Source organism: Orycteropus afer, unplaced genomic scaffold, assembly GCF_000298275.1.
Source record: "Orycteropus afer afer isolate SDZICR_OR568_19922 unplaced genomic scaffold, OryAfe1.0 scaffold00057, whole genome shotgun sequence".
NCBI classification, from domain to species: Eukaryota; Metazoa; Chordata; class Mammalia; order Tubulidentata; family Orycteropodidae; genus Orycteropus; species Orycteropus afer.
This window is the reverse complement of record NW_006921644.1, coordinates 5,474,815-5,500,678: the sequence shown is the minus strand read 5'-3', so window position 1 is coordinate 5,500,678 and position 25,864 is coordinate 5,474,815. Positions and strand designations below refer to the sequence as shown.

General features: G+C 47.5%; 1 protein-coding gene across 1 annotated transcript in view; it reads left to right on the top strand.

Moving 5' to 3' along the window:
* Positions 1–25,864, top strand: part of PKD1L2 (polycystin 1 like 2) — a 113,209-nt gene that overhangs the window by 42,990 nt on the left and 44,355 nt on the right. Inside the window, 14 exon segments of the mRNA XM_007939196.1 lie at positions 1,155–1,275; positions 1,966–2,107; positions 3,592–3,768; positions 7,499–7,644; positions 8,272–8,466; positions 10,514–10,645; positions 11,612–11,794; positions 12,296–12,420; positions 13,473–13,599; positions 14,323–14,454; positions 17,677–17,899; positions 18,441–18,634; positions 21,931–22,161; positions 24,906–25,007. Coding sequence (XP_007937387.1) covers positions 1,155–1,275; positions 1,966–2,107; positions 3,592–3,768; positions 7,499–7,644; positions 8,272–8,466; positions 10,514–10,645; positions 11,612–11,794; positions 12,296–12,420; positions 13,473–13,599; positions 14,323–14,454; positions 17,677–17,899; positions 18,441–18,634; positions 21,931–22,161; positions 24,906–25,007 — 2,230 coding nt within the window.

The window sequence follows — 25,864 nt, the reverse complement described above, 5'->3', positions numbered from 1 at the left end:
GTCAATGTCATGAGACAAAGTGTATGTGAACTGCTGTATAGAAAGTGAATTTGCTCTGTAAATTTTCACCCAAATCGCAATTAAAAAAATAAATAAAAATAAATAAATAAATAAAAAGAAATCAAACGACATATTGCATTGGGCAAATCTGCTATAGAAAGTGTTTAAAAGTGTTAGTAAGCAAAGATGTCACCTTGAGGACTAAGGTGCACCTGACCCAAGCCATGGTATTTTTAATCACCTCATATGCATGCAGAAGCTAGACAACGGATAAGGAAGACTAAAGAAGAATTGATGCCTTTGAATTGCGGTGCTGGTAAAGAATATTGAATGTACCATAGGCTGCCAGTAGAATGAACAAATCTGTCTTACAAGTACAGGCAGAACTCTCCTTAGAAAGAAGATGATGAAGCTTTGTCTCACATACTTGAACATATTATCAGGAAGGATATGTACTTGGGACATGTTATCAGAAGGGATCAGTCCCTGAAGAAGGACATCATGCTTGGTAAAGTGGATGGTCAGCATAAAAGAGGAAGATCCTCAATGAGATGGATTGACACAGTTGGTGCAATAATGGGCTCAAACACAGCAATGATTGTGAGGAAGGTGCAGGACTGGCTGGTGTTTCATTCTGTTGTACACAGGACAGCTGTGAGTCAGAATCCACTTGACGGCACCAAACAATAGCAACAATGTGTCACTCATAGGGTTATGGTAAGGACTGAGTCAGCTAAGAACAGTGGGCATCATTATGCACCGTGACTCCAAAACCACAGCCTGAGTTCATTGTTATTAGAACTGAGGGAACCACAGGCATAACCCATCACCTTGCAGGTGAGGCGACTCGAGGCTCAGAGGGTGTAGTGACTGTGATGGGATGGACACTCGTAAGTGGCAGGGACAGAATTTGAACCCAGGGTTCCTGGCTCAGCCTCCTGTGCTTTCCACACATTACCCTGTGCACTGAATGAAATGAGAATTCAGTCAGGACAGATACCTTTCCATCTTCAGGACTGAGGCTACAACCATTGGGGTTGGAGCAAGGTAGCTTTTATTCCACCTTTCTCTTGAGAAGAGCTGGGCAAAGGGCCCAGCAGGGAGTAACAGGTGCCTGAGCCCCCTTCCTCATTCAGTTCTTTGTCTCCCTTTAGCTGTGAGCAGAACTGTGGGCCAGTGAGTGCTGACGAAGACATCATGCTCAGAGTCACAACGGGAGGCGATGCCCCTATGGCCACATTCAGCTGGTATTTAGATGACACTTCACCAGAGAAGGTGAGGACACTGGCTGCTACTCACAAACAGAAAGCTTCCTCCATTTTGACTGACCAGACCTGTGTCCATGCTCAGACTGACTTGGGATGGGTCACTCCACTCAGAGCTCATGGAAGGGGAGTTGGGTAGGGGTGTGCCCTAGAGGAAACCAAAGCATTGTCACAAAGAGAGAATGGATGAACAGGAATGCAAGAAATGGAGAAATGCTATGACAGATGGCAAGTACCCCGGCCAGATCACCTTGACAATGGACCCACCCCCCATTAGTACGGAGCGGCCCTTTGGCCAGTTACTGACAGATACAGGAGTCTAACAGCCCAGCCCCTTGCCTCTGAGTGAGACCATTTCTGTGGTGCAGGTCACCCTCTAGAGCTCCTCATGGGGTCAAGCTGAGGCTGGCACCTCTTGAAAGTACACCTCTGCCTGACTTCATCCTCTGCCCTATTCCTCTCCTTCCACTCCTCTCCTAGTCCCCCGAGACCTGCCCTCAAAAAATGGCCTGCACATGAATCCGTGTCTCAGCTCTGCTTCAGGAAACCCTGGCCTAGGCCCGCCAACCCTAACTAGGCAGGACATTGCCCTCCCAGTGCAGCAGTGCCCACTGTCCATTCCTCAGAGACCAGCGTGATGCCCTGTCTCGTTCCTGAGCCTGACTGTAGCCCCCGGGGCTTTGGTGATGCCTTCTTCCAGGCTGAGCTCCTCCCAGCTGCCTGTACATTCAGAGGATTTTGGCCAAGTTCTCTAAGCCTCCTTCAGAGCAACAGCTCCACCCTGCGTCTGAACAGCTCCTTCCTGAAGTCCTGGGGAGAAGGTGTTCGCATCAGAGCCACAGGTGGGAAGGCCTCCTTACAGAGCCAGTGGGTCTTGAAGGGGAACCAAGACAAATTCAGACTCCCCAAAATGTGGGAAATCAGTGCACATGTTGCTCACGGCCCAGGTACTGTTGTAAAACAGCCTGGATTTGAATGTCACCAATACCACTTCCTACCTGCGCAACTTTAGCAAAAGATTTAACCTCATTGTGCCTCAGTTTACTTACACGTAAACTGGAAATGGTAAAGATGCCAGCCTCCTACCTGCTAATACGAAGAGTGAGTGAGGTAACTCCAGTGGACAGGCAGGCAACTCTGGGTCCCACCAGTCTGTCCTGCCAGAGTAATCCATCGCTTCTCATTTAAACACACCCAGCGTGGGAAATGTAGATTCCCGAGAAGATAAAAAATTCGGGTGATTATTCTTTTTAGAAAGCGTTCCTTTGACTCATTACTTATCCGAGTGGTCCATACACGATCCACACCAGGATCAGCTGTTGTCGTTAGCGGCTGCTGAGTCCGCTCCGACTTGCAGTGAGCTCATGTGCATGAGAATGGGACGTCACCCAGGCCTCCAGCTCTGCACCATCTTCCTCACCGGTATGTCTCAGCCCAGTGTTGCAGCTCTCGTGTTCATACATCCGTTGAGAGTTTCCTTCCTTTTCACTGATGCACTGCTTTTCCAGACATGACGTCCTTTTCTAGCTGTTGAACTTTCCTCATGACACATCCAAGTAAGTGAGCCACAGTCTTGCGATCCTCGCTTCTAAGGAACATTCTGGCTAAAGCATGTTAGCTAGTGCCTCAGGGTAACCTTGGACACTATTTAGAAAGCACACTCCCAAGTCTCCACAAACCTTCTGAATTGAGTCTAGGCCACAGGGATTAGTTTGAATCAATTAAAATTCTCTTCAATTCTAGCTCATTCAGGAGATACCCATTTTTGAAAACCAGGTTATATCAGGCAACAATGGGACATTTTGCAGGTCAACTGGGCCTCTTAGCAGTGCTGTGGGGTCCTGGGAAGAGCACTGGGCTTCCAGGTGGGATCAGCTGGTTTCCAGATTGCAGCCCTGACCCTTAGCTCTGTGATCTTGACCCAGTCATTTTTTTCCCAATAATCTTACTCCTCGGGAAAGCTCTGTGATATATTATTATTAGCTCTGTTTTATGGGTGAGGAACTGACTCCCAAAAAGGTTAAGTTCAACGTCACAAGGCTAGTAAAAGACAGAACTGGGATGCAAGCTCGGGTCAGCCTGATTCTGTTCCTCCATCTGTACTCAGTCTTTCAAAGTGAGACCCCTCAGTCCCTTTGCATCGGGGAGGTTTTTAAATATGGAGGTTTCAAGGTACCACCCTAGAATCTTCCAGGACAGCTTGAGGCTCTGGGTCTTGAGAGGGGCCCAGGAATCTGCATGTTTAATAAGCTCCCAGGTGATCTTGTAGCATGATGGGGTGTGGGTGAACCACACAGCCCCAACCACCATCTGTCTTCACCCCCAGCACTGACCAGGAACACCTATGGGCAAGACACCTATGTGATCAGCACCCTGCCTCCCCCTGAGGTGCCAGCCTGCACCATCACCCCCAAGGAGGGCACTGTCTTAACGAACTTCGCCATTGTGTGCAATGCCTCCACAGCCCTGGACCCAATGGAGTACTGCTTCTGTCTGGAATCAGGTACCCACCCCCAACCCCACCCTGAGGAATGTGCCCTTCCCTCCGCCCCAGGCACATTCTCTTCAAGAACAGAGGCCCAGCTCTCTCCAGGAGCTGCAGAGAGCTTGTTCTCTATGAGAGAGGGGTTTGTAGAATGAGGGCTTCCTTGAATCTTAGCCCGCAGCCCCAAGGCACATCTGCTCTGCAGAGAGGTAAGAAGCTGGAACAGGAAGCAAGGAAGTGGTGACCACACAAAACCGAGGTTTCCATTGCAACTTTTCAGCTCCAGAGCCACATGACTGCACAACATGCAATGGATTAGTGATTCCAATGATGAATGGGTCACGTTTAAGAATACAAAGGACTGTTCCTTGTTCATTCATTCATTTGTCACAACAAACATGTATTGAAAGCCAAGCTCTCATGTCTTTGAGGTGCTGGATGTAAAGCAGCAGACAAAACAGAGCATGTCCTTAACCTCTTCTCTGTCTTTACAGTCTAGCGGTGGAGACAGCTGGTGAACAAAGACCAGACAGAGCACCCAGAGAAGGCCTTTATAAAGGAAGCGACATTGAACTTGGATACATTATAAACTATTTTTGTTGTTGTTGTTAGGTGCTGTTGTGTCATCTCCGACTCATAGCAACCCTGTGTACAATAGAACGAAACACTGCCTGATCCTGTGCCAGCCCCACGATCCTTGCTATACCTGAGACCATCATTGCAGCCACTGTGTCTATCCATCTCGTTGAGGACCTTCCCCTTCTTTGTTGACCCTCCGCTTTACCAATCATGACATAGTTCTCCAGGGAATGGTCCCTTCTGACTATATGACCAAAATAGGTGAGATGAGGTTTGGCTATTCTCGTTTCCAACCGCACTTCTTCCAGGACAGATTTGTTTGTTCTTCTGGCAGTCCATGGTATTTTCAGCATTCTTCACCAACACCACAACTCAAAACCAAAGACTCTTCTTTGGTCTTCCTTATTCATTGTCCAGCTCTCACATGCATATGAGGCGATTGAAAATACCTTGGCTTGTGTCAGGCACACCTTAGTCTTCATGGAGGTATCATTGCTCTTCAGCACTTGAAAGAGGTCTTTTGCTGCAGATTTGCCTAATGCAATACGTCATCTGATATCTTGACTGCTGCTTCCACTGGTGTTGACTGTAGAATCAAGTAACATGAAGTCTTTGACAACTTCAATCTTTTCTGCATTTATCGTGATGCTACTTATATGTCCAGTTGTAAGGATTTTTGTTTTCTTTATATTGAGGTGTAATTCATACTGTAGACTGTATTCTTCAATCTTCATCAGTAAGTGCTTCAAGTCATCCTCACTTTCAGCAAGCAAAGTTGTGTTGTCTGTGTATCACAGGTTGTTAATAAGTCTTCAATCCTGATGGCCATGTCATTCTACTTCATATAGTCCACTTGTCGGATTATATGCTCAGCGTACAGATTGAATAAGTCTGGTGAAAGGATACGACCCTGACACACTCCCTTCTTGAATTTAAACCATGCAGTGTCACCTTGTTCTGCTCAAATGACAGCCTCTTTATCTCTTTACATATTCCTCATGAGCACAATTAAGTATTCTGGAATTCCCATTCTTCTCTCTGTTATCCATAATTTTTTATGATCCACACAATCAAATGCTTTCACATAATCAATAAAACACAAGTAAACATCTTTCTGGTATTCTTTGCTTTGAGCCAAGATCCACCTGACAACTGCAATGATATCCCTTGCTCCATGTCCTCTTGTGAATACACCTTGCATTTCTGGAAGTGCCCTGTCAATATACTGCTGTAACCCTTTTTGAATTATCTTCAGGAAGACTTTACTTGCATCCAATATTAATGATATTGTTTGATAATTTCCACATTCTGTGGGATCACCTTTCTCTGGAATGGGTACAAATATGGATCTCTTCCAGTCAGTTGGCCAGGTAGCTGTCTTCCAAATCTCTTGGCATAACCAAGTGAGTGCCTCCAGCAGGACATCCATTTGTTGAAACATCTCAATGGGTATTCCATCAATTCCTGGAGCCTTGTTTTTTGCCAATTCCTTCAGTGCAGCTTTGACTTCTTCCTTCAGTACCACTGGTTCTTGGTCCTATGCCACCTCCTGAAATGGATGAACATCAACTAGTTCTTTTTGGCACAGTGACTCTGTATATTCCTTCCATTTTCTTTTGATGTTTCCTGCATCATTAAATATATTGTCCTTAGAATAGTTTGATATTACAACTCGAGGCTTAAATTTTTTCCTCAGTTCTTTCAGCTTAAGAAATGCCGAGCGTGTTCTTCCCTTTTGGTTTTCTAACTCCAGGTCTTTGCACATTTATTATAGTAATTGACTTTGTCTTCTCAAGCTGCTCTTTGAAATTTTCTGTTAAGCTCTTTTATCTTATCATTTCTTCCATTTGGTTTAGCTACTCTTCATTCAAGGACAAGTTTCAGTCTCTTCTGACATCCATTGTGGTCTTTCCTTCCTTTCCTGTCTTTTTAATGACCTTTTGCTCTCCTCAAGGATCATGTTCTTGATGTTGTTGTTGTTGTTAGGTGCTGTCGAGTTGTCTCTGACTGATAGCGACCTTATGTACAACAGAACTAAACACTGTCTGGTCCTGTGTCATCCTCACGATACTTGCTATATCTGAACCCATTGTTGCAGCAACTGTGTCAATCCATCTTGTTGAGGGCCTTCCCCTTTTTTGTTGACCCTCTACTTTACCAAGCATGAGATCCTTCTCCAGGGAATGGTTCCTTCTGACATGACCAAAGTAGTTGAGATGAGGTCTGGCCATTCTCGTTTCCAAGGAGCATTCTGGCTGCACTTCTTCCAGGACAGATTTGTTAGTTCTTTTAGCAGTCCATGGTACTCTCAGCATTCTTCACCAACACCACAACTCAAAAGCATGGACTCTTCTTCGGTCTCCCTTATTCATTGTCCAGGTCTCACATGCATAAGAGGTGATTGAAAACACCATGGCTTGAGTTAGGTACATCTTAATGTTCTTGATGTCATCCCACAATTCCTCTGGTTTTTAGTCATTGGTGTTCAATGCATCAAATCTATTCTTTAGATGGTCTCTAAATTCAGGAGGGATATCATCAAGGTTATATTTTGGCTCTCGTGGACTTGTTAATTAATTGTCTTCAACTTCACCTTGAACTTGCATGTGAGCAGTTGATGGTCTATTCCATAGTCAGCTCCTGGCCTTGTTTTGGCTGAAAATGTTGAGCTCTCCATCACCTCTTGACACAGATGTAGTCAATCTGACTCCTGTGTACTCATTCTGGTGAAGTCCACGTGTATAGCCACCATTTGTGTTGTTGAAAAAAGGTATTTGCAATGAATAAGTTGTTGATCTGCAAAATTCTATCAACTGATCTCCAGCATTATTTCTATCACCAAGGCCATATTTTCCAACTACTGGTGAAGGAATTATTTTTAAAAGATTTCATTTAGCACCATGAATTAAAAAACAAAAACCTATAAATGAGGCATTTCCCCGAGATTTTAGTAAAAGTCTTCCAGAGTCAGAGCAGCATGAGGTCACCTCAACAGGACAGTGGGTCAGCATACAGGGTGCCTTCTCCCTGAAGGTGAGGAATCTCAAGGGCCTGCTGCACCTTCTTGAGCTGTGGCTTTTGTGTTCTTGTATCAGTCTCCATTCAGGAGGTTCTGAGGTCTCCCCACGACTTGGAGGCACCCCTCATTGTTTGATTTCCATTTTGCCAGGCTCTTGCCTACACTGTGGCCCTGAACCAGCCCTCCCATCAGTTTATCTGCCACTTGGAAAGGAAAGCAATGCCTTTGTCCTGACAGTGGTCATTTCTGTCACCAACCGTGCAGGCAGCAAGCAGCAGACCCAGGCCACTGTTAAGGTGAGTGTTGGCCATGGCCATTGCATCCTTACTGAGAAAACTTCCTGAGCTGTCTGGAGCTCACCAAGGGGGCGGCTGGGTTGGTGGTGGCTCAGGGCATAGCCAGATGAGTGATTGATTGATTCATTCATTCATCAAATATCTGTAGAGCATCTCCAGTGTTCCAGGCCCTGGGGATAAAACTGAGCACATCAGCCACGGTCTCTGCCTTTATGGGTCTTATGACTTAGTGGCCAGAATAGGAAATCTGAGGAGCAGAAGGACCCAAGCATGAGTTAGGTCAGTGCCTCCAGAATATCCCTAGGAAGGAATGCAGGAAACTATGATCTACCAACAAATCTCCAAGACAGAAGCCTGGATAAATCCTGGAACACTTCATGGTCACAGCCAGGTGCAGTTGGCTGGGATCAAGCACGATCAAGAGAACAGTGTGGTGAAGTGATGACTTGCCCAAGGCTGGTTTTTAGTGGCTGCCAGGTGCCTTAAATGTGCAAGAAGGGCTCAGAAACCCCATACCAGGAATAAAGGACTCCAAGCCTGCTCTGGTCCCCACATGAAGACCTATAACTTCAGCTGTAGGTTCCTGGGCAAGACCTACACTGAACACATTTCTGGTTCCTCTCTTAGGTGGGGCTTGCAGACGCACGTGTGGAGGATGCAGCATTTCAGGCTTCAATGGCAGAGACCATTACTACCACTCTGGAAGGGGAGCGTGGCCCTGAGCAGCTCTTCCAGCTGGCCAAGTCCGTGTCTTCTGTGCTGAACCAGGAGCGTCCAGGGGACGACTTTGGGCAGCCACTGGAAATGGATGCCAGAAAGAAGGTGCTCGAGATGGGCTCCGATTATACCCTTCTAATGGGGCCCCAGGGTCTGTCCATTTGGGCTGAACAGTGAGGTTCAGGCACCAGTGGAGGTGCCATTGGTGTCTCCCAAGTTTGAACATTACCTACCTTTTCTGGACCTTCAGTGAAGGGGAAATTCCTGCTTTGTCAATTACCTGCTTTCTCTGTATACTCTCATGGTGTTGCAAGCTGGCAGGGAACTGAGAGATTGTCCCTCTAGTCCCTTTATGTTAAAGATGACAAAACTGAAGGCCAGAGGAGAGAAGTAACTTGGCCTAGATCATATGGTTAATGGATTGGGGTTGGACCCTAGATATTGTCCCAGTTCTGTTACTTACCATCTGTACTGTTACTAGTCAATGACTGAACTTCTCTAAGTCTCAGCAACCCCACCTTCAAATGCTATAATAATAGCATTTACCTCACAAGGTTGCAGTGAGAGTCAAATAAGAATTACATTAAATGTAACTTCATAAGGTAGAACCTTATGAACCACACGACCCACATGGAACTGCTGACATTCAACCATGGTCACTCTATGTGTTACAACCTAATACTGTTTTGGTCCTCTAGTGCTGTTCTAACAGAAAATACCACAAATGGGTAGCTTTAACAAACAGGAGTTTATTCTCTTACAGTTTAGGAGGCTAGAAGTCCGAGTTTAAAGTGCCAGCTCTAGGGGCTGGGCGAAGGCCCCTTGACTTTGAGGCTTCAGCTCTGCCTCTTGCTCCTGGCCTTCTGGAGCTGGAGGCATCTCTTAACTCAGGTAGCTTCTGGCTGCTGAGGCTGACAAACCCCAGGATGAGAAGTACAGTGGCACAGTTCCAAGAGTATCAAACAACATGGCAGGCCACTAGTTCGAGTCCAGACACAGGGCCAACATGGCAGGCTGCTGAATGAAGACTCAGCTAAATGAAGCTTCCAAGAGTGCCAAAAAACTCAGAGACCATTCTCAAAGCTGTCTTCTTATATACTGGAAGAAGACCACATCCCTAAGGCAGCTACTCAGCTGCTTCAGTAGATTCCACCATGGAGTTGATCACTAGTCTAGAACATTTCCATGAATCCAGATAGTTCCATTGGGCAGCACTCACATTTTACTTACTTTTTTCTGCTGCTGCCAAAGCAAGCTCCTGACCAGTCCCCCAATGGTCCTACATAGTTTAGAAAGCACACACCCCAGAAGATAAGAAGGCCTGGCTCAAGCCAGGGGTGGGAGGATGGGTGGAGGGGAATCATTATCCTTCCCTCACCACAAACACATGAGATCTCCCCTCTACTCTGAAAGTTTTGAATCTCATGCCATTTTGGTCACCACCACAACCAAGGCACTTTTTTCTTTTTTAAACAATGTCAAATTTTAGAGATTTGATTGGAAGGTTTGGAGAAAGCTTGAGATATCCTGTATTAGCTTCCTGTCACTGTTGTAGTAAATTACTGCAAATTTTTCATCTCACAGCTCTGGGGGTCCGAAGTCTGCATGGGTCTAAATTCCAGACCCAAGGACTGGGCTAAAATCCAGGTGTCGCAGGGCTGGGCTCCTTCTGGAGGCTCTGGGGAGAGTCCCTTCCTTGTCTTCTCCAGCTTCTCAAGGCTACCACGTTCCTTGACTCATGGCCCCGCCCCCATCTTCAAAGCCAGCACTGTAGCATCTTCAAACTTCTCAGATCTCTGCCCCTGTCATCACATCTCTGTCTCTGAGCCTGCCTCGCTCTTAGAAGGACACTTGTTATTCCATTTAGGCCCACCTGGATCACTTCCCTATCTTAAGATCCTTAACTTAACCACTTCTGCAAAGTTCCTGTTGTCATGTGGGGTAGTATATTCATGAGTTTGCAGTTTTGAGAATGAAGAAGTGGACATCTTTAGGGAAACACTGTTCTGCTGAGACAAATGAAGGTCTGCAGGACTTTGGAAAACCCCAGAAGAGCCTGATCACCTGCACTGACCACAAATTTTTCTGAAACAGTTTCATCCAGTCACTGGAATTATGTTTACTCTCCTTACCTTCCCCTCACTGTGCCCAGGTCAGAGAGCGTGTGCTGGGGTCTCTGTCTGCCATCACCGGCAACCTGGAGAAAATGCAAAGAGTGCAGAGGCTGGCTGAGGTGCTGAGAGAGGTGACTCAGCACAGTGAAGAGCTCACAGCCTGGGCCCAGGTGAGAACTTCCCACCCACTGAGCCACAGGCCTGCGGAAGAAAGATGAGGCAATCTGCTTCCATAAAGATTTACAGCCTTGGAAGCCCAACGGGGGTTGCTATGAATCAGAATAAACTCAATGGCAGTGAGTTTGCTTTTCAGTTTTGAGCCACATGCACCTCCATGGGGGGAGCATGACAACTAAACCGGGTACATGGTGGGAGAACCCCTCAGTCATGGGGCTTTCTTGGGGCAGCCAAGACCTCTCGTTACTGAGGGTCCTGCATGGTGGTGCCAAGCAAGGGAAAGTGCCCTCCTCTAGTCCCTTGTGTCCCTCTGGCCTATCTGCCTACACAGCTCACCTAGTATGTCCCAGGTACTGTGCAAGTCACTGAGGATTCAGCAGTGAGCCCAAAGACATGGTCCCTGACCTCATGGAACTTTCAGATGACTAGGGCAGCTAGACATTAAACAAATAATACACAAATTCATATATAGTTGCTAAATTAAAATAAATGTTGTGTCCATCTGTCCATCCAACATCTATCTATCCAACCACATGGATCCAACCATCCATTCATCCACCATACATCATTCATTCATTGATCCACCCATCTACTCAACCATCCATGCATCCTACCATCTGTCCATCCATCCACCATCCATTCCCCCTCCCCCCAGTTATCAAATACTACTGAATGCCTACTACATACTATAAGTTATGCAAGGCATTCCGGGAAGGATTCAGAGATGGGCCAACCCTGGCTACTCCTCTGAAGGAACTTACAACTCATAAGGAAGGAGGGTGGGAGGGCCTGACCTCAAGTCAGAAATACAGGCAGCTTCTGTCAAAGCTGTAAATATTCTGGCCTAGCTCTTCCCTGGCTTATGCCCCCCCATCCCCCTCTACTGCAGTCCCTGTTCCTGAAATGGTGCTCCTGAGCAGGGGCTCACAGTGTTTGTCCTTCTCCATTGGGGAGCCCAGTGGGAAGCCAGCCAGGCTCTCCAGCATGCCAGTGAGGCCCTGTTGGCAGCCAGTGCCAGGGCCCATCCTGAGGACCAGAGGCGCCAGTCGGCCACCAGGGACCTCTTTCAGGCTGTGGGCAGCGTGTTGGAGGCTTCTGTGAATGACAGATCAGAAGAGCCCACAGAGGGCAACAGCAGTCAGGTGGGTGTCCCAGCTAAGAGGCTGGTGACTGTGTCAAGTTTCTTTCCTTCAGGCCTTCCATTTCCCACAGAACAAACTCTGGGCTGGGTGGGTGTCAGGGTTAGAAGCAGCAGCAGAGAGAGTCACACGGCGCACCAGCTCAGTGCACAGACTGGAGCCAGATGCCTCTGAGTCCTGGCTCTCCCCCAAACAGCTGTGTGATCTCCACAAGTCACTTGTCCTCTCTGCACCTTGTCTCCTCACCTTCCAAAAGAAGAGTGCCAGGCCCTACCTCTGAGAGTTGCCCTGAAGATGAAAAGTTTCAAGTCAGCGTTTGGAATCTTCCTGTCTCGCTCGTCACATACAGTGATGGTGCAATCACAGTGTCCATCACTGTCTCCCTGCTTCACTCCCCTGCCCTCTCCCAGTCCCCATGGAAGGTGCTGTACTAGCCAGTGACAGTTACCAAGGGTGACACAAGGAGATGGGTCTGTAGCAATGTTCTCCTGCTTCCTCTTGCAGACTGCCACAGTGCCACAGCTGCTCAGAGTGGTGAGGCATGTGCAGATGGCCCTCCTGCTGGGAAGACTGCCTGGGGGCCTGCCAGCCATGCTGGCCACCCCCTCTGTCTCCGTGTATTCAAACAGGTAAATGGGTAAATGGCAGCATTGTGGGTCCCCAAGAAAGCTTGTTCCTGGACCTCACTCATTCTACACACACCTGACACTTTGTGGTCAGCAGAGCCCAGGAGGTGGTCCTGAGGGCAAGGGAAACAATGGGACTTGGAACTGGGAAGGGCTTTTTGGTTACAGAAGGTCTTGTGTCAGCTATCCGTACAACATAGAAAAGAAAACATTGAGTCCCAAGCCCACTGTTAGGCCACCTGAGTCCCAGGAGACGGGTCATGCTGGAGTTGTGCGCACAGGGCCGGCACGGGCATGGCCAGCCTTGCCTTTATAAAACCGGCCCCCGGTGTGTCTAGCCAAACCCACTGCTCTATGGGCCTGTGGGGGTTAAAGTTAGACTTGGTTTAGGAGTTCTGTGCTGGAGTGCCTCTCTCTCACACAGCTGGACCCATATCTGGGGATGCCCTCTGCCCTCCCTTGCTCTTATTGAGAAGCAGGAGCTGGACGATGCTGTAGGCTCCTCTGGGCAGTGTTCCTGGGACCCCTGCACCAAGCACCATCCTTAGTCCCTCTTGCCAGGGTTGCTCTTCTAGGGCCCATGGGCAGTTTCCCCAAACCACCCCTGAAGCTGAATTAGTTCCCCAATCTAAACCAAGGGGGCAAGGTCAAGGGCCAGTAAAGGCAGGGCTGGGAGTCTACAACTTCAGAAGTTCAAAGCAGGTCCAGGAGATAAGCCTAGAGAAATATCTACAACAAAGCTCATTTATTCATTCAACAAAAATATTTACTGACCAACCTACCGAATGCCAGGCACTGTTCTAGGCACTGGAGCACAGCATCAAAAGAAGCTGACAAAAGCCCTGTCCTCGTGGACCTCACAGCCCACACGGGGCATCAGCCACCTTTGATGCTGCTCCTATGGATGCAGCCACATAGAACTTTCTAAAAGATCGCACTGAGCAGCGCACTTTGATGGCAGAGTTGGGGGCTCCCTGTAGTGCAGGAGATCTCGGGACCTTGCTTTAACAGTGACTTTCTTCTTTCTCGGCACTTCTGTTCTCACCTGTGGCCAGAATACAGCCCTGGAGCTGGCCAGGCCCCTCCGTGCACGTCGCTGATGCTAACTCTGCAACCTTCACTCTGCCTGCTGCCTCATTCCTCAGCAACATGGTGGATGGCCGTGAGCCTGTGGACATAAGGGTAACAATACTACTGACTTCCTCAAGTCAGCCCTTTACAGTTTGCAAAGCACTTTCACATGAATTAGCTCATTTATGTTGAAAACAGTTCTGCTGATTCCAAAATATTATAATACCCATTTTATAGATGAGTCACTGGGCCACAGGCAGATTCAATGACTTCCTCAAGGCCTCCAGTAAGTGGCAGAGGTGGGATTCAAACCCAGAGCCTTTGGCTCTCAAATCTAGGCTCTTTTCACTGTGTTGCAGAATTTCTCTGTGGTAGCCTTCATTCAGTCAGTCGTTGGAAATAGCTCTTTGGGTTTAGCCCCACAGCTGGGAAATTGCAAAGGCAGGGTTCCGAGCCTATGCACTTCTCCATCACCAAAGGTGGGCTCATCTTGCTGTCTGGCCTTTGGCTTCCATGTGTGCAGAGGAGCAGCTTTCTCTTAGAGACTTCCTGGTTTTGCAGAAAAGCTCAGACTGCTTTACCATCCAGTGATTGCTCAGTCAAAGCAAGGCTGATTCGGGTGGTGATAAGGCCCAGCTCTCTGAGGCCACAGCCCTAGAGGACGGAGACGGGCCTGGAGAGCCGGCAGCAGCCGAAGGCAGTGCCCATCACTCCTCCCATGGGGTGGGGGCTGCTCTTTGGCCCCACCTTGGGACACCTCACCATTCACATCAGGGCCTTTCATCTTCCAGTCCCTCAGGGGCTTTGCCTAACACTCCTTGCTCTTGGTTTCAGATGATGAGTTTCCCAAGGAGCCCCTTTCCAGCTCACGGTCACTTTGATGTCAGTGGGACTGTTGGTGGCCTCTGTCTGACCAGCCCTAGTGGACAGCTCATACCTGTGAAGGATCTGCGAGGGAATATTGAGGTAGAAGTTGGGGATGTTGTCAGAAGTCAGAAGGTGCTTCTGTCTTCTTCAACTTGGTTGGGACCAGTAATTGGACCTGTGGGCTCAGGACCATGGTCACAGGGGACATCAAGCTCGATTGGCATAACATACTACACAAAAATACTGTTTCACATCCTAATTTGGTGAGTAGTGACTGGTTATGAAAAAAACGGATAAAGAAGGGAACCATCAAAAATTACCCTTACCCTGCTGAGTGAAATAAGTCAATCACAGAAGGACAAGTATTGTATTAGTTCATTACCGTAAAAAGTCAAGGAAAGGCTTATATGTGGAAGGAAACTTTCTTTGTTGGTTTCCAGGGATGGGAGGGGAGGGGAGAGAACACTGCAGGGATTACCTTATGTACACATTTTAACTTAAAACATATGAGTGCACATTCATTAGCCAGATACATAACCAAGAGCTTTTCCTCCGATCTGTTCACTGGAATCTGTTTATTGGAACCATCTTCCTCGCACAAACCCCTCCCATTGTACAGCCTCAACAACGTCCACTTACATTTCCTTTAAGGTTCAGCAAAAACCTAAACGTGCCATCACACAACCTGAGTTCATGTCCCTTCAAGGTTTTTATGGCTCTTCCTCATTTCTGCACTTGGACCAATGACTAACTCAGTACCAATTTCTAGTGATTCATCTGTATTTAGTCTTCTCAAAGCATTCAGCCTAAGTTTTAATCCAAACTACTCTTTTTTTTCACACTCAAACTTTGTCACTTGTGTCATTGTATGAAGTATGTAATTAAAATAGACATTTACAATAACAAGGACAACAGGCTTAAAAAGGGTTGGGGTCAAACACAGTTGCTTATTGGAGAGCACACAACTTAACTAGCAGGAGACATGCCCACGGCTACTGGAGGGAAGGTGTTTCAGGCTGAGTTCTCTGAAGCAGACACTGAGAAAGAGTTTGGGACACAAAATGTTTGCTAGGGATCAAAACCTGGCACGTGGCAAGGATGCAGGATTGGGCAGAGGGAGAGTCAAACTGCCGTGCTGGCCTGACCACACCTCGCACAACCTAAGGCGGAGCTATGGAATATGTGTTGTGATCTGAGCGTCCCACAGCAGGCCACTATGTCAGGGTCTTTGTACCCCTACCCTCAGAAAGGGTGAGTCCTCGGATGAGGTGGGTCTCTGAGTTGAGAGAGACTCTGGAGCCTGTCTACTGACAACACTCCCCACAGTTGGGTAGCAAATCCTTCCTTGAAGGGGGAGCTGGGTGGCACATTTCCAGGTCTACCATAGAATGTCACTAAGTCATTGGTTGTCAAGTTGATGCCAACTCTCGCAACCTCGTGTACGTCAGACTAGAACTGTGCTCCATAGGGTTTTCTTTTAAATTTTTATTGTGACTTGGGTGAAAGTTTACAGTGCAAATTCACTTTCCATACAACAGCTCACATACGCTTTGTCTCATGACATCGACTGTAATTTTCCACAATGCAACAGCTCCCCTCCCACTTCCTCCCCATAGTTCCTCTTCCCTGTGTCCTCCTGCCCCCTGAGCTGTCTCCCTGTGCATACATAGCCCTTCTATTCTCCCATGATTGATCCCTCCAAGGAATGTATCTACCTAATATAAATGTTCAGCTCATATGCCTGTCTTTTGTTAGGCTGGAAGCCACAGGAGTGGGTTCAATTCCAGACCTGAAGGGCAGCTAAGGGCCCTCATCTCTTGTCAGCTCTACTATACACCTTCTTACGAAATTCTTACAGAACATACAAATACACTTGTAGAAACATTGTCTGCCAATCTCCATAGGGTTTTCAATGGCTGATTTTTCAGAAATAGATTGACGGCTGGCCTTAAACTCCCAAATCTCTTAGTTAGTCTCAGAGGTTCCACCAGGCTCTATCAGATCAGCAAACCTGGTCCCCCACCCCCTTTTTTTTTCCAAATGATTTTGAGTTTTGTTCCACATTGTCTTCCCACTCTATCCAGGATCTCCCAAATAGATCCCCCTCTGAGTGGTTGACATTGGTAGCCAGGCACCATCTAGTTCTTTTGGTCTCATAGTCGTATAGGCTAAGGATTGCATGGTGTACCAGTAGCTTGGACTGATTGTTTCCATGCATCTTTGGTTTTCTTCATTTTTCTTTGCTCTGGATGAGGAGAGACCCATCGTTGTATCTAGATGGCTGCTTGCAAGCTTTTAAGATCCCAGTCACTACTCGCCAAATTAGGATGTGGAAAAATATTTTTGTGTAGTATGTTATGCCAATTGAGCTTGATGTCCCCTGCAACCATGGTCCTGAGCCCATAGGTCCAACTATGCACTCCCTCTGGGTAGCTGGCTGTGGCCAAGAAGTGACTACAACTTCATCTCTTGTCAGCTTTACTATATACTTTCTTACAGAACAATACAAATACACTTGTAGAAACATTGTCTGCCAATCTCGATAGGGTTTTCAATGGCTGATTTTTCAGAAGTAGATTGACGGCTGGCCTTAAACTCCCAAATCTCTTGGTTAGTGGCTGAGTACACTAACTGTGCATCACCAAGGGACACCTGCTAGATTAATGTTGTTGTTAGTTGCCATTAAGTTGATCATGACATGTGGCAACCCCACGTGTATCAGAGCAGAGCTGCTCCGTAAGGTTTTCGTGGCTGGAATCTAACGGAAGCAGAATGCCAGAGCCTTTCTTCCATGGTGCTGGTCTGTGGGGTTGAACAACCAACTTTTAGGTTAGCAGGCTAGCACAACTAGGGACCTTTAGCTAAAGAAATAAACCCAAAAGACAAAACTTACTGCCATCAAGTTGATTCTGACTCAGCAACTGTAGAGGACAGAGTAAAACTGCCCCATAGGGTTTCCAAGGCTGTCAATCGCCTGCCTCATCTTTCTCCCACTGAGCGGCTGGTGGATCCTAACTGCCGACCTTCTAGTTAGCAACCAAAGGCTTTAACCACTGCATCACCAGAGCTCCTGACGTCTTGACTTAGTTCCATGAAACTGGCTTTGGACTTTTGAACTCCAGACTGAGATAGTAAGCATGTCCTGTTTTAAGCCAGCAACTTGGTGGTACTCTGTTACAGAGGCAGTAAGAAAATCTTGTATCACCTAAAAAAGGAGCAAAGTGCAGACTGGGTTTCAGCTCCAAGGGCCCACCCTTGATCAGTGAGCAACCTGCAAAGCATTTCCTTCCTAACATAGCCTTGATGGTTTTCTCATGGCAGATCCTGCTGCCCCGGCTTTTGGAAGGTCATGGGGAGCCAACTGCATTGAACTTGACTGGCCCTGAGGCTTTGAGGGTGAACCTGACTTCAGGGAAGGCAGCTTTGGGGATACATCTGCACTGGAGACCTAGAATCCCACTCACACTCAGCCTGGGCTATGGCTACTACCCTAACAAGACCACCTATGATGCCAAAATTCACCTTCCTCCCACAGCTGATCCAGGTAGGCTACCTGTGCCAGTTTCTTAAGTGGCTTCTGGATTGTGACCAGCTCAAAAAGTGATAATCAGAAGCCATAGGAAGAAACAAAGGGAAACCACTTGCCACATACGGCGGCTTATTTTGGTTGCTATTCTTTGTCAGCATTAAATGAGCACTTACTATGCGCCTTGAAGAAGCTGACAAGCACTGTACAGAGTTGACCTCATGCGATTTTCATGACAACCTCTGGGGAAGGGACTACTGGAAATCTCTAGTTTCCAGAGAAAAACAGTGAGGGTCATTAACTGGCCCAAGGTAACAGAGCCAATACGAGGCAGGATTTGGATCTTTGTCTGCCTGAGTCGGCAGCTCAGACATTGAACACTGACCTGGAAGTGCTTCCTCATCTACACTCATGGTCTCAGAGGGACAGGGTACTCTAGGACATTGAGAACACATCAGGGTCTGCTTCCCTGCCAGGAGGCCTTGGTTCTCCTCTCTCCATCCTGTTAGCGTCCATCCTGATGAAGCTTCAGGCTGACCTGAAATCATCTTTCCTTCAGATGGACTGTCCATGTGGATCCTGAGCCCTGAGGACCTGCATTTTGGAGAAGGTGTCTACTACTTAACTGTGGTCCCCACTGGTGACCTGGAACTGGCAGCTGGCAGGGACCTCACAGTTGGCATCACCACCTTCCTGTCCCATTGTGTGTTCTGGAATGAGGTCCAGGAGACCTGGGACAGCTCTGGGTGCCAGGTGAGGAGAGGGGACCAAAGCAGGACACAGGGTAGCTCAGTCGATGTGCACAGCTCATTCAGCATCTCCTTCGAGTGCCCTGGGCCCCTGGATGGTGCAAACTCTTAACACACTCGGCTGCTAACCTAAAGGCTAGAGGTTTGAGTCCACCCACAGGCTCCTTGGAAGAAAGGCCTGGCAACCTACCCTAAGAACAGCCACTGAAAACCCTGTGCAGCACAATTCTCGAGACACACGGGGTTGCATGAGTCCAAGGAGACTTGGCAGCAACTGCTTTTTGTTTTTGTTTTCCCCAGTGCCTCAGCTGCCCGTCCTGGCTCCTCCACAGGGCCTCTGCAAATCCTGTTCCCAGAACGCACCATCCTCACCTGGCCAGGGTAACTCCATCCTCAGATCTCACCTCAAGCATCCTTCCCAGGAAGAACTGTTCTTAACCACCACCACCTTCCCACCAACTCAGTCAGACTTTCTATTGTAAACATTCAGCACCAACCCCCCCAGACCTGAATGGATTTTACATCTGTATGAGACGGTTTAACCTACATCTTGGTGCACGGTGAACACCCCCAGAGGGCAGGGACAGCACCTCTTTGTTCACTGTTGTTGTTGTTCTGTGCCGACGAGTCGACCAACTCATAGCGACCCCTCCTTGGGTTTCTGAGGCAGTACTGTATGATAAATATAAGTTGTTGTTGTTGTTATGTGCCGTCGAGTCGACCAACTCATAGCGACCTCTCCTTGGGTTTCTGAGGTTGTATCACTACGGAAGTAGATTGCCCAACCTTCCTTCTGAGGAGTGCCTGGTGGGTTTGAACCGCCAGCCTTCTGGTTAGCAGTCAAGTGTCTTAGGCACTACGCTACCATAGTTTCTCTTTGGTCACTAGTGTTAACAAATTATCGTTGAATGAAGGGACAAATGACTCAGGAGGCCTGGGGGATCTGCATGGCCAAGGGAGGCCAGGTGTCATTTCTGAGGAAACAAACTCGTAGCTGAGCTTTTTGTTACACATCAGGTGTTGAGTTCCACTCTTCACTTGCATCATCTTATCAACTCTTCCCAATAACCTTCTGAGGGGATTCAGGTAGAGAGAGAGAGATGCACATATCTGGAGATCACTGAGAAGCCATCAGTCAGTAGACAGGAGCACTGAGGTTGGCTGGAGCACCATCTTTGAAGTCTCTAAATAGCTAAAGAAGGTTCCAAAATCTATGTATGTTGATAGACCCTTAACAGAGAGTACAGGCAGAGGTTTGAGGATACATATTCTTGGGTCTAAATTTTCTCAAAAGATACTAGATGTGCAACTGCTGTCCTAAGGGGACATTAAGTTCTGGTGTTCAAAAGGGATGCTCAGGCTGGAGAAGCAGGGGAAGCCATTGCCCTCAAGGTCTGTGAAAACCCAGGAGGGCACAGAGGTTAGAAATGAACCACGTCTGGTCCTTGGGCTGCCAGTGCCAAGAAGGTCTTGTCCTGGCACCTGCTTGAGCTTCTTCTCTGAACCCAACCCCTCCCGTTCCGGGTGTGCCCAGGTGTTCCAGTAAGCTCCACAGCTGTGCAGCAAAAATGCTGACCAACATTGAGAAACAGGGAGAAAAACAATGGACCAAACACGGAACTAAGGCCCACATGAAGTACATAAAGAAACAGTTGGCATCATGTCCTTGTGGAGGGCTCAGCCCTGTGCTGGGTGGCTTGTTAAGGGGAAAAGGCGAGTCACCACTAAGGCAAGTTTGGGCTGCAGAGGTCCTTCCTCACCAGGTGCGAGGACAGAGAAGAGCTTTTGGAACATGTGTCTTTACCGCCCCCTCCCTGCTCCTTACCCTGGGCACTTACTGGGGCTGAGTCATGTGGTTGAATAAAATCTTCTTTGTCCGCCAAATGGCACTGCAGGGTGACTGTAGCTAGCTGAGGGGTTTCCAGAAAGCCTGACCTTAACCTTGCAGGGTGTGAAGCAAGAGGACACATAGAACTCCCTGCCCTGGCCCATTCCCGTCTCTTCCCTCCCCCAGCCCCACCGTCACACACCATGTGGGACCTCTACACCCTAATCCACATGCCTCTTCTCCCATAGCCACCTCTTGCCACACTTAGTCCAGTGGCACAGCCCACCTTGGAAGGATGAACCTGAGAAACAGATCTGTGTAGGCCCTAGAAGCAGGCAATTCTGAGGTTCAATTCCTGAAATTGTGATCTAAAATTGGGGATCCTAGGTCTGCAAGTAGGGGAAGCTAGTGGGGTGTCTGGGACTCAGAACATAAGGAGGGAGTCATTCCTTACCCTAGTCTCAGCCTTGGATATGAATTCTGGGTGGACACCACCCCTTGACCCCATGATTTTTCATCCTGTGCAGAGGGATGCAGCTAAAGGAAGGCTAGAGTGGAACCCTCAAAGCATGAGCCCAGGGCAGGGGCATTGGATCCAAGGGTGGTCAAAGTCTAGGGAATGCCTTCCTAGGGTTGAGATGCAAGCTGAGGGTTTAAACATTTGTCCTTCTCTACTTCTTCCCATGGTTCCCCAGACTCTTGTCCTTTTGCTCTTTGGTGCAAAGTGGCCAACTGTCCCTGTTTGCCCAGGACTTTCAGATTTAAAAGCAGGAAAGTCCTGGTGAACGAGATATATCAGTCACCCTGGGTGTCCCCTAGCACCAAACCCACTGCTTGGCAAGTAATTAAAACAAACCCACTGCCGTCGAGTTGATTAGACTCATAGAGTCCCTATAGGACAGAGTAGAACTGCCCTGTTAGGGTTCTAAGACCGTAAATCTTTATGGAAGCAAATTGCCCCATCTTTCTCCTGTGGAATGGCCAGTGGGTTTGAACCACCAACCTTCTGGTTAGCAGCCATGTGTTTTAACCACCGGTCCACTGGGAATCACTAGCAAGTAATTAGCATTCAACAAATATTTATCAAATGAATGAGCATCAAGTGGGGGAAGGTACTGGAAAGAGATACAACTAATTTTTATAATAGTGGGGGGGACAAATGACACTTCAATTTTACCAGCAATATTTCTTCTGTAAAATACTAAGCAGTTTGACAAAATGTCCACAGTTGCCCAATGTGGATGATGAGCACAAAGATATTTGTTGCAGATAATGTTCTCTGCACTTTAATTCAATGTTTGATTAAAAATAAACCTCAGGGGAATCCTGAGGCTGGTCTCGCAGCAGTCTCCTCAGCCCCATACCCCAGTATAATGTCCATCCCTCAAAGAGAACATCCTCCTCCTCCCTTGAGCTCAACCCAAGGTGTGCTCCCTGAGCATCTTTACCCAGGGTCTCTTTGGGGGTTGCAGGTGGGACCACGGACCACCCCTTCCCAGACACACTGCCTCTGCAACTACCTCACCTTCTTTGGAAGCACGTTTCTGGTGATGCCCAATGCCATCGACATCTGCCAGACTGCCGAACTCTTTTCCATCTTCGAGGACAACCCCGTTGTCGTGACCACAGTGGGCTGCCTCTGTGCTATCTATGTGCTGGTGGTGATCTGGGCGAGGAGGAAGGATGCTCAGGACCGGGCCAAGGTGAGGTCATGCTGGGCTCCACAAGTGAGAGGGAGAAGCGAGGGGTGTCCCCTTCCAGGGGCTTCTGGTGATGGAGCCCAGGGAGGGAGGCAAGAAGCCAGCTGCTAATTCAGTCCTCAACTCCTGGGGTTGTCTCAGGCAAGCAAGTCTATCAGCCTCTTTTCTGCAAAAGAAAGATTTATTGTGACTATTTCATCAAATTGTCAGGAGGATTCTTATACCAACCGTTGTTTGAGGACTTGCTACCTTCCAGGCATTATTCCATTTAATCATCACAGCAGCCCTGTGGGGAAGGTACTGTGTCAGGAATCCCAGGACCACCTTCAGGGTTAGTGATTCACTAGAAGGACTCACAAAACTCGGAAAAGCTGATACATTCACTCACAGTTACAGTTTATTGCACTGAAAGGATACAGATTAACATCAACAAAAGAAAAAGGCACATAGGTTTGACGCTAGGAGGGACCAGCCATGAGCTTCCCATTGTCCTCTCCCAATGGTGTCACATGAACAGTGCTTAATTTCCCCAGCAACAGTGCATGACAACACATATGAAATACTACCAACATGGAAGCTCACCCAAGCATCTGTGAGCAGGGTTTTTATTGGAGGTCAAGCACTTAGGATAATGCCAGCACCAGGCATTATGACTGACCTTAGCTACTCCGTCTCCAAGGCTCCCTCCAGAGGTCAAATTGAGACAGTGTGGCCCAAGGCTCTCACCATAAATCACATTGTTAGCATAAACTATCTGTGTGGCCCAAGGCCCCAGGTATACAAAGACACTTCTCAGGCAAGATATTGCAAGTGCTTATCTGCACCTTCAGCATCTTTCTATAGTTAGAGGTTATCTTCCAGTAGCCAGTCAAGGGCCAGTCCTTTATGTGGAATGTGTAGGCTTTGAACACCCCAAGCCTGCTGAATCAACCCTGTACTGCACATGACCTTCATCATCTTAGAGAAAAGGCAAATGAGGATCCGAGAGGGTAATTAACAGGCTCAAAGCCACCTATTAAGAGCCAGAATGCATAGCCAGATTTAGCTGACAATAAAACAGGTCTGAGGACAAAAATGAGATCAAATAACAAAAGCAAATTGTTTGCAAAAGTGAAGTTCTACAATCATGGGAGAAGGAAGGGCTGCTTATGCACAGGGAGATAGCTCAGGGTGCAGAAGAGTATGAAGGGATGGACACTGGGAGGAGGTAACTATGGGGAGGAAGTGGGAGGGGAGCTGCTGCATTGTAAATTTTGGTCAATGACATGAGACAAAGTATATGTGAACTGCTGTATGAAAAGTGAATTTACTCTGTAAATCTTCACCCAAATCCTAATAATAATAATAAAAAAAAAGTGAAGTTCTAATTATTTTTCCAATAATTATGCACTATATCTGACCCACAGTAGGCATTCAATAAATATTTGTGAGGGTATGAACGAACAAATGGATCCAAAGTCACACCATTGCAAAGCTCTGAAACTCTCTTCCTGCCCCTCACATACACACACACATTAACACCAACTCAGGATGTTGTTGTTGTTGTTGTTAAGTGCCGTTGAGTCGTTTCCGACTCATAGCGACCCCATGCACAGCAGAATGAAACACTGCCCGATTCCGCGCCAGCCCCACAATCCCTGCTATACTCGAGCCCATCATCGCAGCCACCGTATCAATCCATCTCCTTGAAGGCCTCCCCCTCTTTCGTCGACCCTCCACCCTACCAAGCATGACATCCTTCTCCAGGGAATGGTCCCTTCTGACAACATGACCAAAATAGATGAGACGAAGTCTGGCCATTCTTGCTTCCAAGGAGCATTCTGGCTGCACTTCCCTCAGGATGTTAATGTTGTATAAACATAATAAGATAATAGTTTCTCCTTTTATACTGCTGTTTTTGATTCACCTAAAGGATTAGACATGAATGCATTAAGTGCCTCAATTATAGATTGGTTCCCTGGGAAACAGACTCAGATGGAATTGAACATGTGGGGTGTTTTCAGGGAATATTCTGGGATCAACCCCCCTGGAAGGGGGAAGGAAGCAAGACAAGCAAGGGGAAATTTGAGCTTCGACGCAGGCCAACGACAGCTCAGCTGACCCACAGGGGGATCTGACGTTGTCCCAAGTTGGGTCAAGTTGCCTAAGTCTTGATCATGTGCAGGCACCCATTGATAGGTCATTGAATGTTGGCCACCCAGGAGGGCATGTGACCTTGACCTTGCATCCCTAACAGCGCTGTCCTCTCTGAAGGCTGTCACCAGCAGCACTCCTGGAAACCAAGCCAGCAAGCCCTCCATTGAAGGAAGATGGGCAATGTATTACCGAGTCCACTATAACCCCTGACCAACTCTGGCTGTTTTTCTCAATAAACCCTCTTAATATTTAGTTCCTTTTAAATTGCCTCAGAGACATAATTTGTTTAACAACACTGTGATGAATTATAACAGAATTTGCATGGTTCACCAAATCAAACATTGAATATTCTCAATTTATTACCAATCTCATTTCTAATTCAACTATGTTGGGTCATAATTAATAAACAAAGCATTTTGTACTATTTTTTATTTTATAATTTTTCTTTTACTTGAAACCCTGTTTCAAGTAAAAGCGGTTCTCACCTGATAGAATGAGTGAACTGCAGGTAAACTTGCTTTCGCTCTTTGTCATGAATGCCCGCTCACGTGGGTGCTGCATTGTGATGAACTCACCGAGCAGGACCCTCCTAACACTGTCCTTCCGTGCAGGTTAAGGTCACAATGTTGGAGGACAATGATCCCTTTGCCCAGTACCACTACCTGGTGACAGTCTACACCGGACACCGGCAGGGAGCAGCCACCTCCTCAAAGGTACCTGACCCCACAAGATCCATCAGTTGGGGAGCACATCCCACCCAGAGAAGCCTTTACTAGGCTCCTGTTGAGTTATTTTAGCTTGGTGGATTTTGTGTGCTTGGAATTTTTTTTCTCTTTTTCTCTTTGTTTCTTAGGGGAAAGAATGTTTTATCAAGTAAAATGTCACTCTAAGTTCCAGTATCTTAAAGAGATAAAGGAAGTGTGGGTTAAGAGGGCCTAGCACCCTGCACACTGGATCTCCCTTACCCCCATCAAAGAATAATTTAGACATTGAGTTGGTTATCTGCATGCAAACTTGCTCATATAGGAAGCAGAACATGTGGCTCACAGTCATCCCATGTGAGGAAGGCGGGAGCTGGGGAATCAATCCAACAACTCTCCCGCACCATCATCGTCGGGTGAAGATGGTTTGCAGGGGGCGTTCATTCTCCAGCACTTCGGGCTGGCTGCTCCAGCAGCCAGGAAAAGCCCCCAGGCAGAGCCTCACACGCGGCAGTTGGAAGTTAGTGCAGGAAGCAAGGCAATCTCAGCAACGGGAAGGTGGGGGAAGTAGGTGGAGCACAGATGGTATCTGCTGCAGTTAGGTCTTTCACCCACCAGCATCACCGGGGAGCTTCAGAAAGCACATTCCTAATATTTTTACCTGGTAGGTGGGGCGACCCTGGGAATATGTATTTTCACGGGACACCCTCCCCTCACTTATTAACAGGGACAGGTTCTAAAGACCAGGTTGTTATCTGAAATCAGTGTTATGCAAAAATGGAGGATGACCACATCAGATCACAAAATGGGAGGTGAACTGACAAATGTCATCATTACTGTCAAATTACATAATCATATAACTGCCAAAC